The sequence below is a fragment of the Sorex araneus genome, chromosome 5 (genome assembly GCF_027595985.1).
Source record: "Sorex araneus isolate mSorAra2 chromosome 5, mSorAra2.pri, whole genome shotgun sequence".
NCBI classification, from domain to species: domain Eukaryota; kingdom Metazoa; phylum Chordata; class Mammalia; order Eulipotyphla; family Soricidae; genus Sorex; species Sorex araneus.
The window spans coordinates 38,568,370-38,582,625 of record NC_073306.1 but is presented as its reverse complement, the minus strand read 5'-3'; the positions used below and the strand labels follow the sequence as shown (position 1 = coordinate 38,582,625).

The window sequence follows — 14,256 nt, the reverse complement described above, 5'->3', positions numbered from 1 at the left end:
GTGGGGAACTCCTAGCAATAATAGTGAGTTTTTTGTTGAAATATTGAAAGTAATCAAAGTAAAGAGAAAGTAAAGTGAAATTTATCAGTTACACAGGCGGGGGGGGGGGGGGGGGTGGGAATGATGAAGGTATACCGGGGTTTTTTTTGGTGGTGGAATATGTGCACTGGTGAAGGGATGGTTGTTTCAGCATTGTATAACTGAGACTAAGCCGGAAAGCACTGTTATTTTCCACATGGTGATTCAATTAAAAAAAAATTAGAAAAAAAAGAACATATACGTAAATATAAAAATATGCATAAATAAAAATGAGAAAATCTGGGGTTGGAGAGACAGCACAGGAAGTAACGGGTGCCAGCAATGTGTGCCTTATATATGGATGGCTCCGTTCAATCCCTGCCACCGCCTACGGTCCCCCAAGTACCACTAGGAGTGATGCCTAAGCACAGAGCCAGAAGTGTTCCCTGAGTATAGCCAGGGTGGCCTAAAGGCAGAAACAACAAACAAAACCAGTGCCAGGGGGTTCAGAGAGATAGTATAGCAGGTAGGGTACCCGCCCTGCCTGCAGCCAACCCAGGTTGGATCCTTCACCCTCCAAGCCTGCCAGGAGTACAGCTGTGATCCCTGAGCACAGCTAGGTGTGGCCCCCAAACCAGCAACAGTTGTAACAATATTAAAAAACTAGGGCCAGGGAGATAGTTCAGAGGGCTCAGCATGGGGGCCTATGACAGTCACCAGGTAGGGGGTTTGCTTGCACTTGGCCAACCAGGATTCATCTTTGACATTCCATATGGGCCCCTGAGCTCACCTGGAGTAATCCCCAAGAGCAGAGCCAGGAGTAACCCCTGAGCACTGCTGGATGTGGCACAAAAACAAAACAAAACAAAACCCTCCAGAAAAAGCAATAAAACTAAAAGGGAACTCAGCAAAAGCCACATGTGAAGGAGACCCAGGTTTGCTCCTCAGTCTGGGAGTCCCCAGAACAGCAAATGGGTAATCACTGCCAACATGGCCCAAACCAAAACGAGCATCGATCTAACAGTACACGCTATGCAATGAATGAGTAGCTTTCTCCTGTCCAAAACTCAGATTTCTGTTTTTCCTTTGATCATTTTCCCTTTTCTTTTCTCTTCTTTGGGCAGTTTACTCCTTGCTCTGTGCTGAGGGAGCACTGAGAGGTGTCTGGGAACATATGGAGGTAGGTGCAGGCCAGCACGGTCCTTACCCACTGTTCTCTCTCCAGTCCCACCACATCCTCACCCATACCTCTACATACTTCTAATTTCTCAATTCCTAAACACTTTTGTGACTGATGTTCCTTCTATCTGAAATATTTTTTTCTCCTTAGAAAAACCAATCATTACAGCATGATGCACGCATTCTAGTTATTTGTCTCCTCCAAGAAACAATGGGTCAGGGAGAGGGGATGCTGAGGGGCCATTCCCTGCAGCACCTGTGGCCCACGGGATCACTGTTGGTGACACCTGAGCAGGCAGCACAGGCCTGGTGCTCAGGGTTCAGACTACTAACATGATGCTAGTCCAGGGGTGCTAGGGGCCACCAGCGCTATACCCGGCAGCAGTAGGAGTGGGGCAGTGGTTCATGTGGTTAGCAAACTCGGGCCTCCCATAAAGTGAGCTTTCTAAGGGCAACAGAGTATGTCGTATCCATGTCAGATTTAACATATGGCCTGGAAAACACCAGATGTATATAAACACACAGGCATACAGTGGAGCAATGAATGGAAAAATTCTAACCAGTGCAACTTCTGGAAACCATTTAGGCTAGAATTCTAAAAAAAATGATGCCACCTTCTGGCAAGAAAAGCAAAATGCTCTCAGAGGAGCCAAGAGCAGTGAAATTGATCATGTCAAGGGCAGCGATCTTTGGAGACTGGCAGCTCACTGCTGCCCACCCCAGCACAGCCGGAGTTCACTGGGAGAACGCAGTGTGGCCCAGAGCCTTTGAGCAAAAGCTACAGGGAACACGGGAACCAAGAGGTGACTGGCAGACAACAGTTAAACAAGGGCAGGATGAAAACGTCCATGTCAATGGCAGCGCTGGACACACAAGCCACTTGAGCCACAGCCCCCGCTCAGAACACAGACCCTGAGTATGTGGGGGAAGAGGCTGAGGACAGACCCCAGCCGGGACACTGCTCTCCTGCCGGCTCCTGGAGACACATGTGTACTCCCCTTCCCACCGCCTCCTCTCCTGGAAAGTGACCGCCTTCCCAGTCCCCCCGCTCCTTTCTCTTGGATATAAGTAGCCCGGAGAGATTAAACCGTTTTCCACTCTCAACCCATCCACTGGCTCTTTTTTTTCGTTTGTTTTTGGGTCACACCCGGCGATGCACAGGGGTTACTCCTGGCTCTTCACTCAGGAATTACCCCTGGCGGTGTTCAGGGGACTATATGGGATGTTGGGATTAGAACCCGGGTTGGCCGCATGCAAGGGAAATGCCCTACCCGCTGTGCTATCGCTCCAGCCCCCAGCCATCCACTGGCTCTTTTAATTTTTTTATTTTTTGGGGGTGGTCACAAGAGGCAGTTCAGGGCAGTGCTGGGTGGAGGAGGGGTGAGGGGGACTGTGCAGTGCTGGGGAGAGAACCTGGGGCTCCTGCACGCAAGCATGTGCTCAGCCACTGAGCTCTTTCCATGGGCCCAGAAGGAAACTAAGGCTCTGAGGGGTGATTTTTTGTTGGCTCTACCTCTGAACTATACCCCCAGCCCGCAGCTCCTCCCCCCCACTACCATTCTAACCGTTTCCTACAAGCCTGTAAACTTGGAAATATGCCTGCCTAACATGCCTCCTCATAAGAAATCATTCCCCTTTTGTTTTCTTTTTCAGTTTCTGGGCCACACACGGCAATGCTCAGGGGTCACTACTGGATCTGCACTCAGGAATTACCCCCAGCAGTGCTCAGGGGACCATATGAGATGCCACGGATCGGCCACATGCAAGACAAGTGCCAACCCACTGTACTATCGCTCCATCACCACACAAGAAGTCATCCCTGAGAAGCCCCTGAGTAGTCCTTCTCTTACGTCTTCTGAGGGTGTGTTTCTCAGATCACTGCAGTACACAGTGATGCTCAGGTGGAGACTCTGCACCATTCTGGATACAAAACTGAACTGATGAAAGAATCTATTCTCTAAGGCCACATAGGAGCTGCAAACACCCTGGGGAATACCACTTAATGATGTTTACTTAAGAACAAATAGTAATTGTACCAAATGCCCAAGTGCCCTGAGATAATCCTATTTTCTGCTAACTAGTTCATTTAAAAAAACAATTTGTTTTTATTTTTGGGTCACACCCAGCAGTGCTCAGGGGTTACTCTTGGCTCTGTACTCAGAAATAACTCCTGGCGGACCATATGGATGCTGTAGATTGAATTCCGTGTTGGCCTTACCCTCTGTACTCTCTCTGGCTGCTAAAATTTATTAATTTATCCTCACCTGGCAGGGCTCTGGGCTCAACCATATGGTTCTGAGCATCAAACCTGGGCTTTCTGCAGTGAGCTATCTCTTTGGCCTTCCTGAGTTTAAAACCTACCTTTCATCTTTTCATACCTAAAAACAATTCTCGGAGGTAAAGCATAAACCTTGCATGCATAAGACCACACACACACGCACGCACGCACGCACGCACGCATGCTCACGCGAACTCTCACGAGAAACCTACAAGTTCCTCTTTCTCCACACTCCTTGCTGCCGAACTCACACAAGTTCCTATCTGGAGGGCTCGCATACCTTCTAGCATTTACAGTCCCCAGCAGGGTCCGTTACTCACCCCGAGAATCTCTACGTATTCGTAGATCTGAGCTTCTAGGAAAGCAATGTCCTTGTTCCTCTCAGTGTCTCTGCGAACATAAACCAAGCTGTTATCACTTATGGGTTCTTTTGCCAAGGGCCTGGGAATGCTCATTCCATAAGTGATTACAAACTGTAAGCACAGGAGAAGCATCAGTCTGTGAAACAAAGTTTCTATTCAACTCAAGACTTGCACAAATTCTGAGGTTATTTTCTGGAAAGATGGAAGAATCCCCTCTTTGACCTCATTTGAAAAGGTGCAGGACTTTTTTCAAAACATTTACATTTTCATACAGGAGAAGGTGGACTAGAAGGGTAAGCCTTGGAAAAAGCAGACACAGGCCCAAATTCTGACTCCAACACTATCTGGGAGAGTCTTTTAACTTTTCTGACTCCTTATTTTAGAAAGAAAGAACAGATAACAACTTTTTAGAATGGTGAGAATTATACCCTATATAACAATGAGGCTCAAGACTAGATTCTGGGGGCTGGGAGATGTTCAGAGGGTCTTCCGTGAAGAAGCCCCAGGTTCAATCCCCAGCAAAGCAACAACAGGTATAGCTAGAATTTTTAAAAAGGAGAAAAAAGTGTAGATTGATGGGGGGGGGGCTGGAGGGGAGGGTACGGGGCCAAGAGATAGCTCAAAAGGCTAAAGCATGTTTCATGCCTGCCTCGTACTGCATGGGCTCTGGAGCATGACAACAGAAAAGGAAGAACAGAAAGATTCAGAGCCTAGAAATATGCTCACTGGCAAAAGGCCTTGCCTGCCCCTCCAATCCCAGCACTGGCTCACATGCGGAGGACAATTCTGATGCAAGAGTTACTGGGATTCCTAACTTCACACCAACCAGAACAAACACCACAAACAAGAGTAGGCGTCGGGCCATTGCAAAAGCAAAATCAACTAAATGAAGGGTCTACAAAACAGAATAGATTCAACAGACATCACCAAAAGTGAGCTTTTATTTCCTGAACTTATTCATCTGCCATAAACTATTGAGGTAACAAAAGGTGACTTCAATATGACTGCACTGTCAACATCAGCGACCTCACCCACAACCAGTCACCTTAGTAAAGCTTTTCCTTGATTTACAGTAGCAAAGCGCACACTGCCATCAGCAGTGGAAGAGCAGAGCCTGCATCTATGAATCATCTCTTCATCAACAACGGGGATAAAACAGGCTTTAAAGTAACCAGGGATGAGAGATTGAGCACAGTCAGAGCATTTGCATTGCTTTGTAAGCTCCCGAGTTCCATCTCCATGTCCCACCCCCCCCCCCCCCCACACACACACACGAAAGAAACCTGTAGGGGCTGAAGCAATAGTATAGTGGGTAGGGTGTTTGCCTTGCGTGCGGCCAACCCAGGTTCAATTCCCAGCATCCCATATGGTCCCGAGCACCACCAGGGGTAATTCCTGAGTGCAGAGCCAGGAGGAGTAACCCCTGTGCATCACCAGGTGTGACCCAAAAGGGAAGGAAGGAAGGGAAGGAGGGAGGGAGGGAGGGAGGGAGTAGGAAAATCCCAAAGAGCACCACACTAAATGTGAGCGCATCATCACAGCCAAGCATGCACCAAACCTTCCCATCATTACCATCAGCAGCATTAACAGCGATGATGACAAGTTGGAGTGGAGAGAGAGTACTAAAAACTGTAAGCAGAGGTTTTACCACCCGCTTACCTCTTGGTGCCCTTTGACTTGGGGTTCTTGGCAAAGAGAGAGGTGTCAAGTGATTCCAGAGACTTTCCTTTGGTGCTGAACAATCTCTGGGCTCGCTCTTCTAAAGTCCTGGGGAGACAGAGGCAGAAAGGATTATAGGTTAATCACAGATGCTTATTTCTGCAGTGTTAGGTAACAGAAAAAATGGAATCTGAGCTCCTTTAAAGTGCCAACAGATATGGATCCAAAAAGGTATGGGAGACCCGTGGTTGAGATCTCCAAGTCTGCTCGGACCAGGACTGGGCCTCCTCCACCCAGCTTCCCAGTTTTCTAGTAGCTTGGCAGTCAAAACCACAAACTGCCCCCAGTGCCATGTAATCTCATCAACGGCCAAAATCCAGAGACTATAAAAATAAAGCTCCCAGAAGAGAGAGGTGCAGAATCTCCTGACCCCACACCAGGCTGTCTTCACCAGGGCACCCCAGAGTGGGGCAGGTTGTTTCTCTCCCTGCCCCAAGCAGAACCCCGGCAGCCAAAAACCTCCAGAACCAGCTGCAGCCACGCTCAAGGCCACTCTCTACACGCTCGGACAAGCCTCACCCATGAAGGAACCAGCAGAGGAACCCAGGTATGCGGGACCCGTGCCTGGATCGAGACTGGGCCTCCTCCACCCAGATCCCCAGTTTTCCAGTAGCTTGGCAGTCACACCCACAAACTGCTCCCGGAGCCATGTGATATTGCATGCAGAATTTGGTTTGATTTTGACAACATCTGGTTCCCCCAGCACAGTCACTGTGGCCCCAATAACCCTTGCCCCTGAAGTATGCCAATAGACAGTAAATGCAAAAGTTCTGATGGAAAACAAGTTCTGGTTGGGCTGGAGCAACAGTACAATGGAAGTAAACCATGAACAGGTGTGGAGGGAGGAAGGGAGGGAAGAAGGAAGGGAGGGAGGGAGGGAGGGAGGGACGAAGGGAGGGAATTCTTACCCGCCACACTTTAGGCCTAAAGCTAAGAGAGCAGATTTCAATCTGTCCAAACCCAGGGAGGCCAATTCCTATATGAAAAAAGAGACAAATTAAACAATTTTATATAAATAACTTTTTTTTTTTTTTTGCTTTTTGGGTCACACCCAGCGATGCTCAGGGGTTACTCCTGGCTTTGCACTCAGGAATTACTCCTGGCGGTGCTTGGGGGACCATATGGGATGCCGGGGATTGAACCCGGGTCGGCCGCATGCAAGGCAAAGGCCCTACCCACTGTGCTATCGCTCCGGCCCCAAATATATATAAATAACTTTTAAGAAGTAAATAATGGTCAAGCTTAGGTCTCAGCAAGACCATATATTCTTTCTCTTCTCCCTTGCTCTATCCTCCACTCCCTCTTTTACCCTCTTTCTCACCCTCTTTATTACCTTTTCATATTCTCTGTAAATGCTAGTCCCAAATCTCATGCCTAATTTTAAAATGTTCATTGCACGGACCAGAGCCACAGTACAGCGGGTAGGGCAGTATGCCTTGCACACAACTGACCTGGATTCAATCCCTGACATCCTATTATAGTTCCCCCAAGCACCATCAGGAGTAATTCCTAAGTGCAGAACCAGGAGTAGCCCCTGAGCACCGCTGAGTGTGACCCCAAAAGCCAAAAAAAAATTTCATAACATTAGATCCATGAGACTGAGTGGTTCTTCCTTGGAGTGAGAGGTGAGACTGGCACGAAGGCAACAGCAAACGTACCTCCCAGGAGGAGAACGCAGAGAGGTCAAGATGAGCTCCAGCATGGGTCAGGGCACTGCTAGTCTCTTTCTGCCAAGAAAAACAATGTTTATTAAGATCTGGCTGGTCATTTACTTATATACATGTATGACTAAGACTCAAATCCATACAAAAGCAGAGCCAAAAAAACCATGATGCATTATCTCCCTGAGAGTCCAGGAAAAAAAAAAAATCAAGTATGCTCTGAGGAGTGGAAATATTCACTTGCAGCACATAGCTTTGGTTTCTGTCAGGAGGAACCATAAGGACATGGTTGATAAAATCCCACACTCAGCCTGAAGAAACATTGTTCACACTACACACACAGCAAAAACGACCCCATGGACACAACAGTTCCCAGGGTTCAGCATCTAATGCTCTAACCAAAGGGTTAAGGTTAAGGTGAGGGGCTGGAGCAATAGCACAGCAGCTAGGGCGTTTGCCTTGCACGCAGCCAACTCAGGTTCGATTCCCAGCATACCATATGGTCCCCTGACCACTGCCAGGAGTAATTCCTGAGTGCAAAGCCAGGAGTAACCCCTGAGCATGGCCAAAAGTGACCCAAAAAGAAAAAAAAAATATTAAGGTGAAACAATTAGTTCCATTCCCAGCACATGCTCTATCCCCTGCACACCCACCCCTCACCCCCCCGACCCCCGCAAAGCTCACTGGCCATCCAGGAAAGGTGCCATTGTCCCACTTCTTCTCAAACTCAGTCTGAATCTTTCCAAAAAGTTCATTCTGGTCTTGTAAGGGCTTCACTCTGTCTGTGTAATCCTGAAGGTACTCAAGTAACATCTCCAGGTACCTACAGAGGAATAAATAGAAACAGCAATGAAGGTTTCTAGTCTTTGATACACAGCCACGCCTTGTAAAATATTTGTATTATTCTATTGAAACCAGTTGACAGAAATAATGAACTTACAGTTGACGTTCCCCCCTAACATCCTGATTATGGTCTCTCCTAAGTCCATTCATTCTCATGATACAGTTCCAAACAGTAAAGTCACAAGCAGAGGAAATTTAGCCTTTGCCCACTAAACTTCAAAAGGCAAGTAAAAGGCATGTAAAAGGTAAGCATCTCACCCACTGTACTGTATCTCCAGCCCTCCAAAGTTGAACTTTTGATGCTTAAATTGATCATGACTTTTCATTAAGAGTCTATGGGTTGAGCAATTAACACGGCAGGTTAGAGCATTTGTCTTGCACCCAGTCAACCTGGATTAGAACCCTGGCAGCCCATATGTCAGGAATCAACTATGAGAAGACCATATAGTCACAAACATACATTCTTCCAGGTCATTAAAAACTCTGTTAAACCTGCAAGTTGAGGCTTCAGGAATATTCAGTGGCAGAGCACCGCCTTGCAGATGTGAGGAATTTGAGTCCTGGCACTTTGTTACATGCCGAGCGCAGTCTTGGCAACAATGCTGGGGCCGAAGCATTTGTCCAGCGGGGAGGGCACCTGCCTTGCACGTGGCCAACCTGGGCCATATGGCCCCCCAAGCACCATCATGAGTGATTCCTGAGTGCAGACCAGGACTAACTCCTGAGCATTACCAGTTTGGCCCAGAAACAAAAGAAAAAAAAACCTGCCAACTCTGTCCTCTGGGACCCCTGGGACCACAGCTGTATGTTTAAGTCCCAAAACTGAAGGATATGACAAATGCGTGAGCACCAAAACCAAGTGTGTGGAGCCCTAGTCATCAAAAGAAAAATCCCGTATTTAACTCATGTACAATTTCCAGGTAATAAAATCCAGAATTCTACCCTCAAACCTCCACCTTAAATAATCTAACAAAATTCAGTAGATATCAGGAAGCTAGTAGTGCCTACCGCTTGTACTCTGCATTCTTTCTTTCTTTAGGAATGTCAAATAACTGGTCAAAGATAGACAAGTATGTGATATAATCCAGCTTCTGGAGAGAGGAAAAAAAAGACAGTTAAGTATTAAGACCAAATTACCACATAATCACCAGTAAATGAGATTAAAAACTGAGTGCTGATTAACAAAGTTATAAGGCCTGACTCATTTTTTGTCTTTTTATTTCCATCATTTAATTCCTAAACTAACTGGGGAGTTAATAATCCCCCTCCACTGATATGTAATTAACTACAAAACAAAGATTAAGCTAATAATAAGCAAAACTAAAGAAATGTTTACCAAACACTAAATGCCAGGCAAATAGCTAAAGATTAACTCACTACTGCCTATGACAAAGTTGTTGAAAGTCTCCTTTATTCATTCATTCAATCTCTTATCAAGCATCTTTGAATAAAGGACATGAAGACAAATGAGAACAAGACAAAGCTGTGCCTACTTATACAGATTAGGGGCCCAGGATATGGCTTAAGTAGGGGTTACATATCCAGCACGTGTAAGGCTCTGAGCACTGTCAGGAATGGCCCTGGTCGCCCAGGGCCCCCAAGCACTGCTGGGTATGGCCCCTATAAAACAAAAACTTTAGAAGTTTACTTGCTTGATCCCTGACACTTGATCCCTTGGTTGCTTTCACTTGAGCACTGTATCAGGAGCAGCCCCAATCACTGTCAGGTATTGTCATCATCCCCTACCCCTCCCCGCACCACTCCGACCTCTCCCAGCAAATCTAAAAGCTCACTCTAAACTTCTGGTCCCCCTAATCCTATACTCTGAGATTGGGTCAGAGAGAGGGGACCGGGAATAAGGTTCCTGCCTTGCATACGGCAGATCCTGGCTTGATAACCAGCACCTGGGCATTATCAGGGTGTGGCTGAACACTGCTGGGTGTGGCCCCATCCCCCAAATACCTCATTCCTTGTGACAATTTACAGTTTTAGTAGTTTTTTTTAATTTTAATTTTTCTGCTTTTTGGGTTGCACCTGGCGATGCACAGGGATTACTCCTGGCTCTGCACTCAGGAACCACCCCTGGCGGTGCTCAGGGGACCATATGGGATGCTAGGATTCAAACCCAGGTCGGCTGTGTGCAAGGCAAACTCCCTACCCGCTGCGCTATCACTTCAGCCCCAGTTTTAGTAACTTTTTAAAAGACTTTAAATATATAAAGGGGACTGGAGCGATAGGACAGCAGAGAGGGCATTTGCCTTGCATGCAACCAACCTGGATTCAATACCAGGCATCCCATATTGTATCCCAAGCACTGCCAGGAGTGATTCCTGAGTGCAGAGCCAAGAGTAAACCCTGAGCATTGCCAGGTGTGATCCAAAAAGCCAAAAAAAAAAAAAAAAAAAAAAAACAAAGTTTAAATAAGATCAGGAACGTAGCTCATGCCTTGCCAAGTGTAAGCACCACCAGGAGTCCAAGCCCTGACCACCCTCCCCCAAAACCATGGGACACTGAATAGCCAGCCCTTTGCTATCAAGAGACATGTATTCATATCTTCTGTGTATCTAGCACTATGTACGTCTAACACAGCAACTGAATCTTCTGAACTTAAGGTATCCGGGAAGACAGAGCAATGGTACAGCCAATAGGGCACTGGCCTTGCATGCAGATGACTGAGTTCAATCCCCAGTACCCCATAAGGTCTTCGGAGCCCTGGCAGGAGTGGTCTCTGAGTGCAAACCCAGGAGTATTACACCCTGAGCACTGCTGGGTGCAACCCCCAAAACAAAAACAAAACACCCCCTAATAGGCTCTGGAGAGATGGGTTAAAGTGCACACTTGGTAAGCAGGAGCCTCAGGCTTGCTCCCCAGCTCTGTACGGTCCCTGACCACTGCACAGAAGTAGCCCCTAAGAAGCAGGGGATGTGGTCCAAAACCAAAGAAATTTTTCTATTTCCAGGCTATGAGTTCAATCCCTGGCACTGCATGGTCTCCACTAAGTATGCTCACCACTCCCACAATTAAAAAATTAACTTGGGGTGGCCAGATTAACAGTACAGCAGGTAAGGCATTTGCCTTGCACGTGGCCGACCCAGGTTCAATCCCCAGCATCCCATATGGCTCTCCAAGCACAGCCAGGAGTGATTCCTGAGTGCAGAGCCAGGAGTAACCCCTGAGCATCGCAGGGCTAAAAATAAATAAATAAATAAATAAATTTTAGGCCACACCTGGCAGTGCTGAGGGCATACTCCTGGCTCTGTGCTCAGGGATTACTCTTGGCAAGGTATGGGGGGGCTGTACCTGGTGCAGAACTGAAACTGGGTTGGCGGCATGTAGAACAAGTGTCTTCCCTCTCCAGCCCCACAAACTTTTTAAATAAAAGCCAAACATTCTTGCCATATGAAATAAAAATATTACTGGGCTATACAGATAGTACAGGGCTAAGGCTCTTTACATGTAGAGATCCCAATTAGATCCCCAGCCCTGATATGATCCCCTACAATACAACCAGGAGTGATCACTGATCACAGAGCCAGGAGTAAGCCCTGACACCACTGGCTGTGGTCACCCAACCTCAAAAAAAAAAAAAAAAAAAAGGCCAAGTAAAATTTAAAATAATAATAATAAATTATTTGAAAAGTTATAAAACCATATACTTGCAATCAATTCAGACATTTTTCACCTTGAGTATTATTTTATTCTAAGAAAGCACATCACCACTTCAATATTTACAAACACAAAGAAGGCCTTCTAATATGCTTCACTGGGCTAGAAATCACTACACCCTCCCCCAGGTCTTACCTCAGAGGCCTTCAAGTTAATGTACTTGAGGTAACAGTCATGGAGATCAAGGTAACGGCCATAACCCTCTTCATCCGTGAACTCCACCAAGTCTAGGGGAATCAGAGACGACAGTGATTCAGACACTAAGGTTCACTTTCTTGGCCACGGCACTCTGAAGACTGCTTGTTCCTTGTTCCATGGAGCAGCTCTGCCCCCAAATGCTCTGCATGATGCGAACACACTGACTTCCCAGACCAGGGGACTGCTCTAGGCCAACACGGAGTACTTTGCCCAAGGACATTTAGATGATCAATCCAGTCCAAAAAACCAGAAAGGAAAAGAAGCAGTTGACTAGAAAAATCTCTACGACTCCCGGGCTGAGGGCAAATCTGAGTTGTCGATCTGTAGCTGTGGGTCAGGCGGCAGCTCCAAGGGTGGGGCTGCACACCCTGTGTTTGATGGCGGGTGACAAGGACTGAACATAACTGTGGTGGCGCAAGCACCACTGGGAGGTCCGCCTCCCACCAAAGGAACAGAATCTGTGATTTACTTGTGTTGGAAGGGACACTGAGTCCTACTTACTCTGCGCCTCTTCACTTGGATTCTCTCGAGCCTTCAGGAGTTCTTCAAATTCCACTGACATTGGCACACAGATCTGAGGGGAGAGAAAGGTTAAGGGGGATCTTACAACATAAAAGCTTCAGTATCACAGAAGTAGGTGGTACAAAAACTTTTGGGACTTTTATTGTTTTGTTTCTGGGCCACACTCAGTGGGGCTCATGGCTACTCCTGGCTCTGTCCTCCTAGCAGGGCTTGAGGTACCATTTGGGATGCTGGACATCGAACTCAAGTCAGCCATGTAAAAGACAAGCATCTTACCCTCTGTACTATATCTCCAGCCCCCAAAGTTGAACTTTTGATGCTTAAATTGGTCATGACTTTTCACTACGAGTCTATGGGTCAAAGCAATTAATATGGCAGGTTAGGGCATTTGTCTTGCACCCGGTCAACCTGGATTAGGTCCCTAACAGCCCATATGGTCAAGAATCGAAACTGGCAGGGCTTAAGGGACCATAAAGGGTACCAGAGATTGAATCCAAAGCAGCTATATACAAATTAAGTGCCCTACCAGTGTCACCATTGCTTCAGCCCCCAAATTTGCTTTTTTACAATTACCTAGAAAAGGCTAAAATGACATTCACTCATTCATGCACACACACAAAAAGACAAAATAAAAAATCAAAGTAATCTCTATTTGATTTTGGGACACAACTGGCAGTGCTCAGGGCTTACTTCTGACAGTGCTTGGGGAACTAGATGGGATGCCGGAGATCAAACCTGGGCGGGGCTTGCACCCTTCCTGCTGTGCTATGAACCCACCCTCCTATTCTTTGTTTTGGTGCCACACTAGGTAGTGCTTTGGGGATCCATGAAGTACCAGGGTTTAAAATACCACTCCTGGGCTGGAGTGATAGCACAGCGGGTAGGGCGTTTGCCTTGCACGCGGCCGACCCAGGTTCGATTCCCAGCATCCCATATGGTCCCCTGAGCACCGCTAGGAGTAATTCCTGAGTGCAGAGCCAGGAGTAACCCCTGAGAATCGCCGGGTATGACCCAAAAAGCAATAAATAAATAAATAAAATAAAATAAAATACCACTGCTGGGAATATATCCTGGAGAGGCAAAACGGTATCGTAGAAATGACATCTGCATTTCTACGTTCATTGCAGCACTGTTTACAATAGTCAAAATCTAGGAAAAAAAGAAAAGTGCCCAAAACCAGAAGACTGGTTAAAGAAACTTTGGTACATCTACACAATCGAATACTATGCAGCTGTTAGAAAAGATGAAGTCATGAAATCTGTATATAAGTGGATCTACATGGAAAGTATCATGTTAAGTGAAATGAGTCAGAAAGAGAGGGACAGACATAGAAAGATTGCACTCATCTGTGGAATATAAAAATAACACAGTGGGAGACTAACACCCAAGAGTTGTAGAGATAAGGATTAGGAGGTCTGCCCCACAGCTTGGAAACTGGCCTCACAAGCTGGGGGAAAAGGCAGCTCAGATAGAGAAGGGAACACCAAGTAGAGGAAGTCAGGAGGACCCATTCAGGTTGGAAGATGCGAGCTGAAAGTAGACTACAGACGGAACATGATGGCCACTCAGTACCTCTATTGCAAACTACAACACCCAAAAGAAGAGAGAACAAAGGGGAATGCCCTGCCACAAAGGCAGGGTGGGGTGGTGGGGGATGGAGTGGGGGTGGTAAGAGGGATACTGGGATCATTGGTGGAGGTGAATGGGCACTGGTGGAGGGATGGGTAAACGATTACTGCATGAGTAAAATGCAAACACAAAAGTTTGTAAGTTTGTAATTGTACATCACAATGATTCTCCAATAAAAAGT

At 46.7% G+C, this 14,256-nt stretch overlaps 1 protein-coding gene across 1 annotated transcript in view; it reads right to left on the bottom strand.

Annotated features, from left to right (window-relative positions):
* SF3A3 (splicing factor 3a subunit 3) overlaps positions 1–14,256 on the bottom strand; it is a 32,860-nt gene that overhangs the window by 11,656 nt on the left and 6,948 nt on the right. Inside the window, exons 5-12 of the mRNA XM_055140542.1 lie at positions 12,426–12,498; positions 11,862–11,953; positions 9,069–9,151; positions 7,902–8,040; positions 7,215–7,283; positions 6,465–6,532; positions 5,497–5,604; positions 3,796–3,865 (exon numbers count right to left, since the gene is read on the bottom strand). Coding sequence (XP_054996517.1) covers positions 3,796–3,865; positions 5,497–5,604; positions 6,465–6,532; positions 7,215–7,283; positions 7,902–8,040; positions 9,069–9,151; positions 11,862–11,953; positions 12,426–12,498 — 702 coding nt within the window. The remainder of the gene's footprint in view (positions 1–3,795; positions 3,866–5,496; positions 5,605–6,464; positions 6,533–7,214; positions 7,284–7,901; positions 8,041–9,068; positions 9,152–11,861; positions 11,954–12,425; positions 12,499–14,256) is intronic.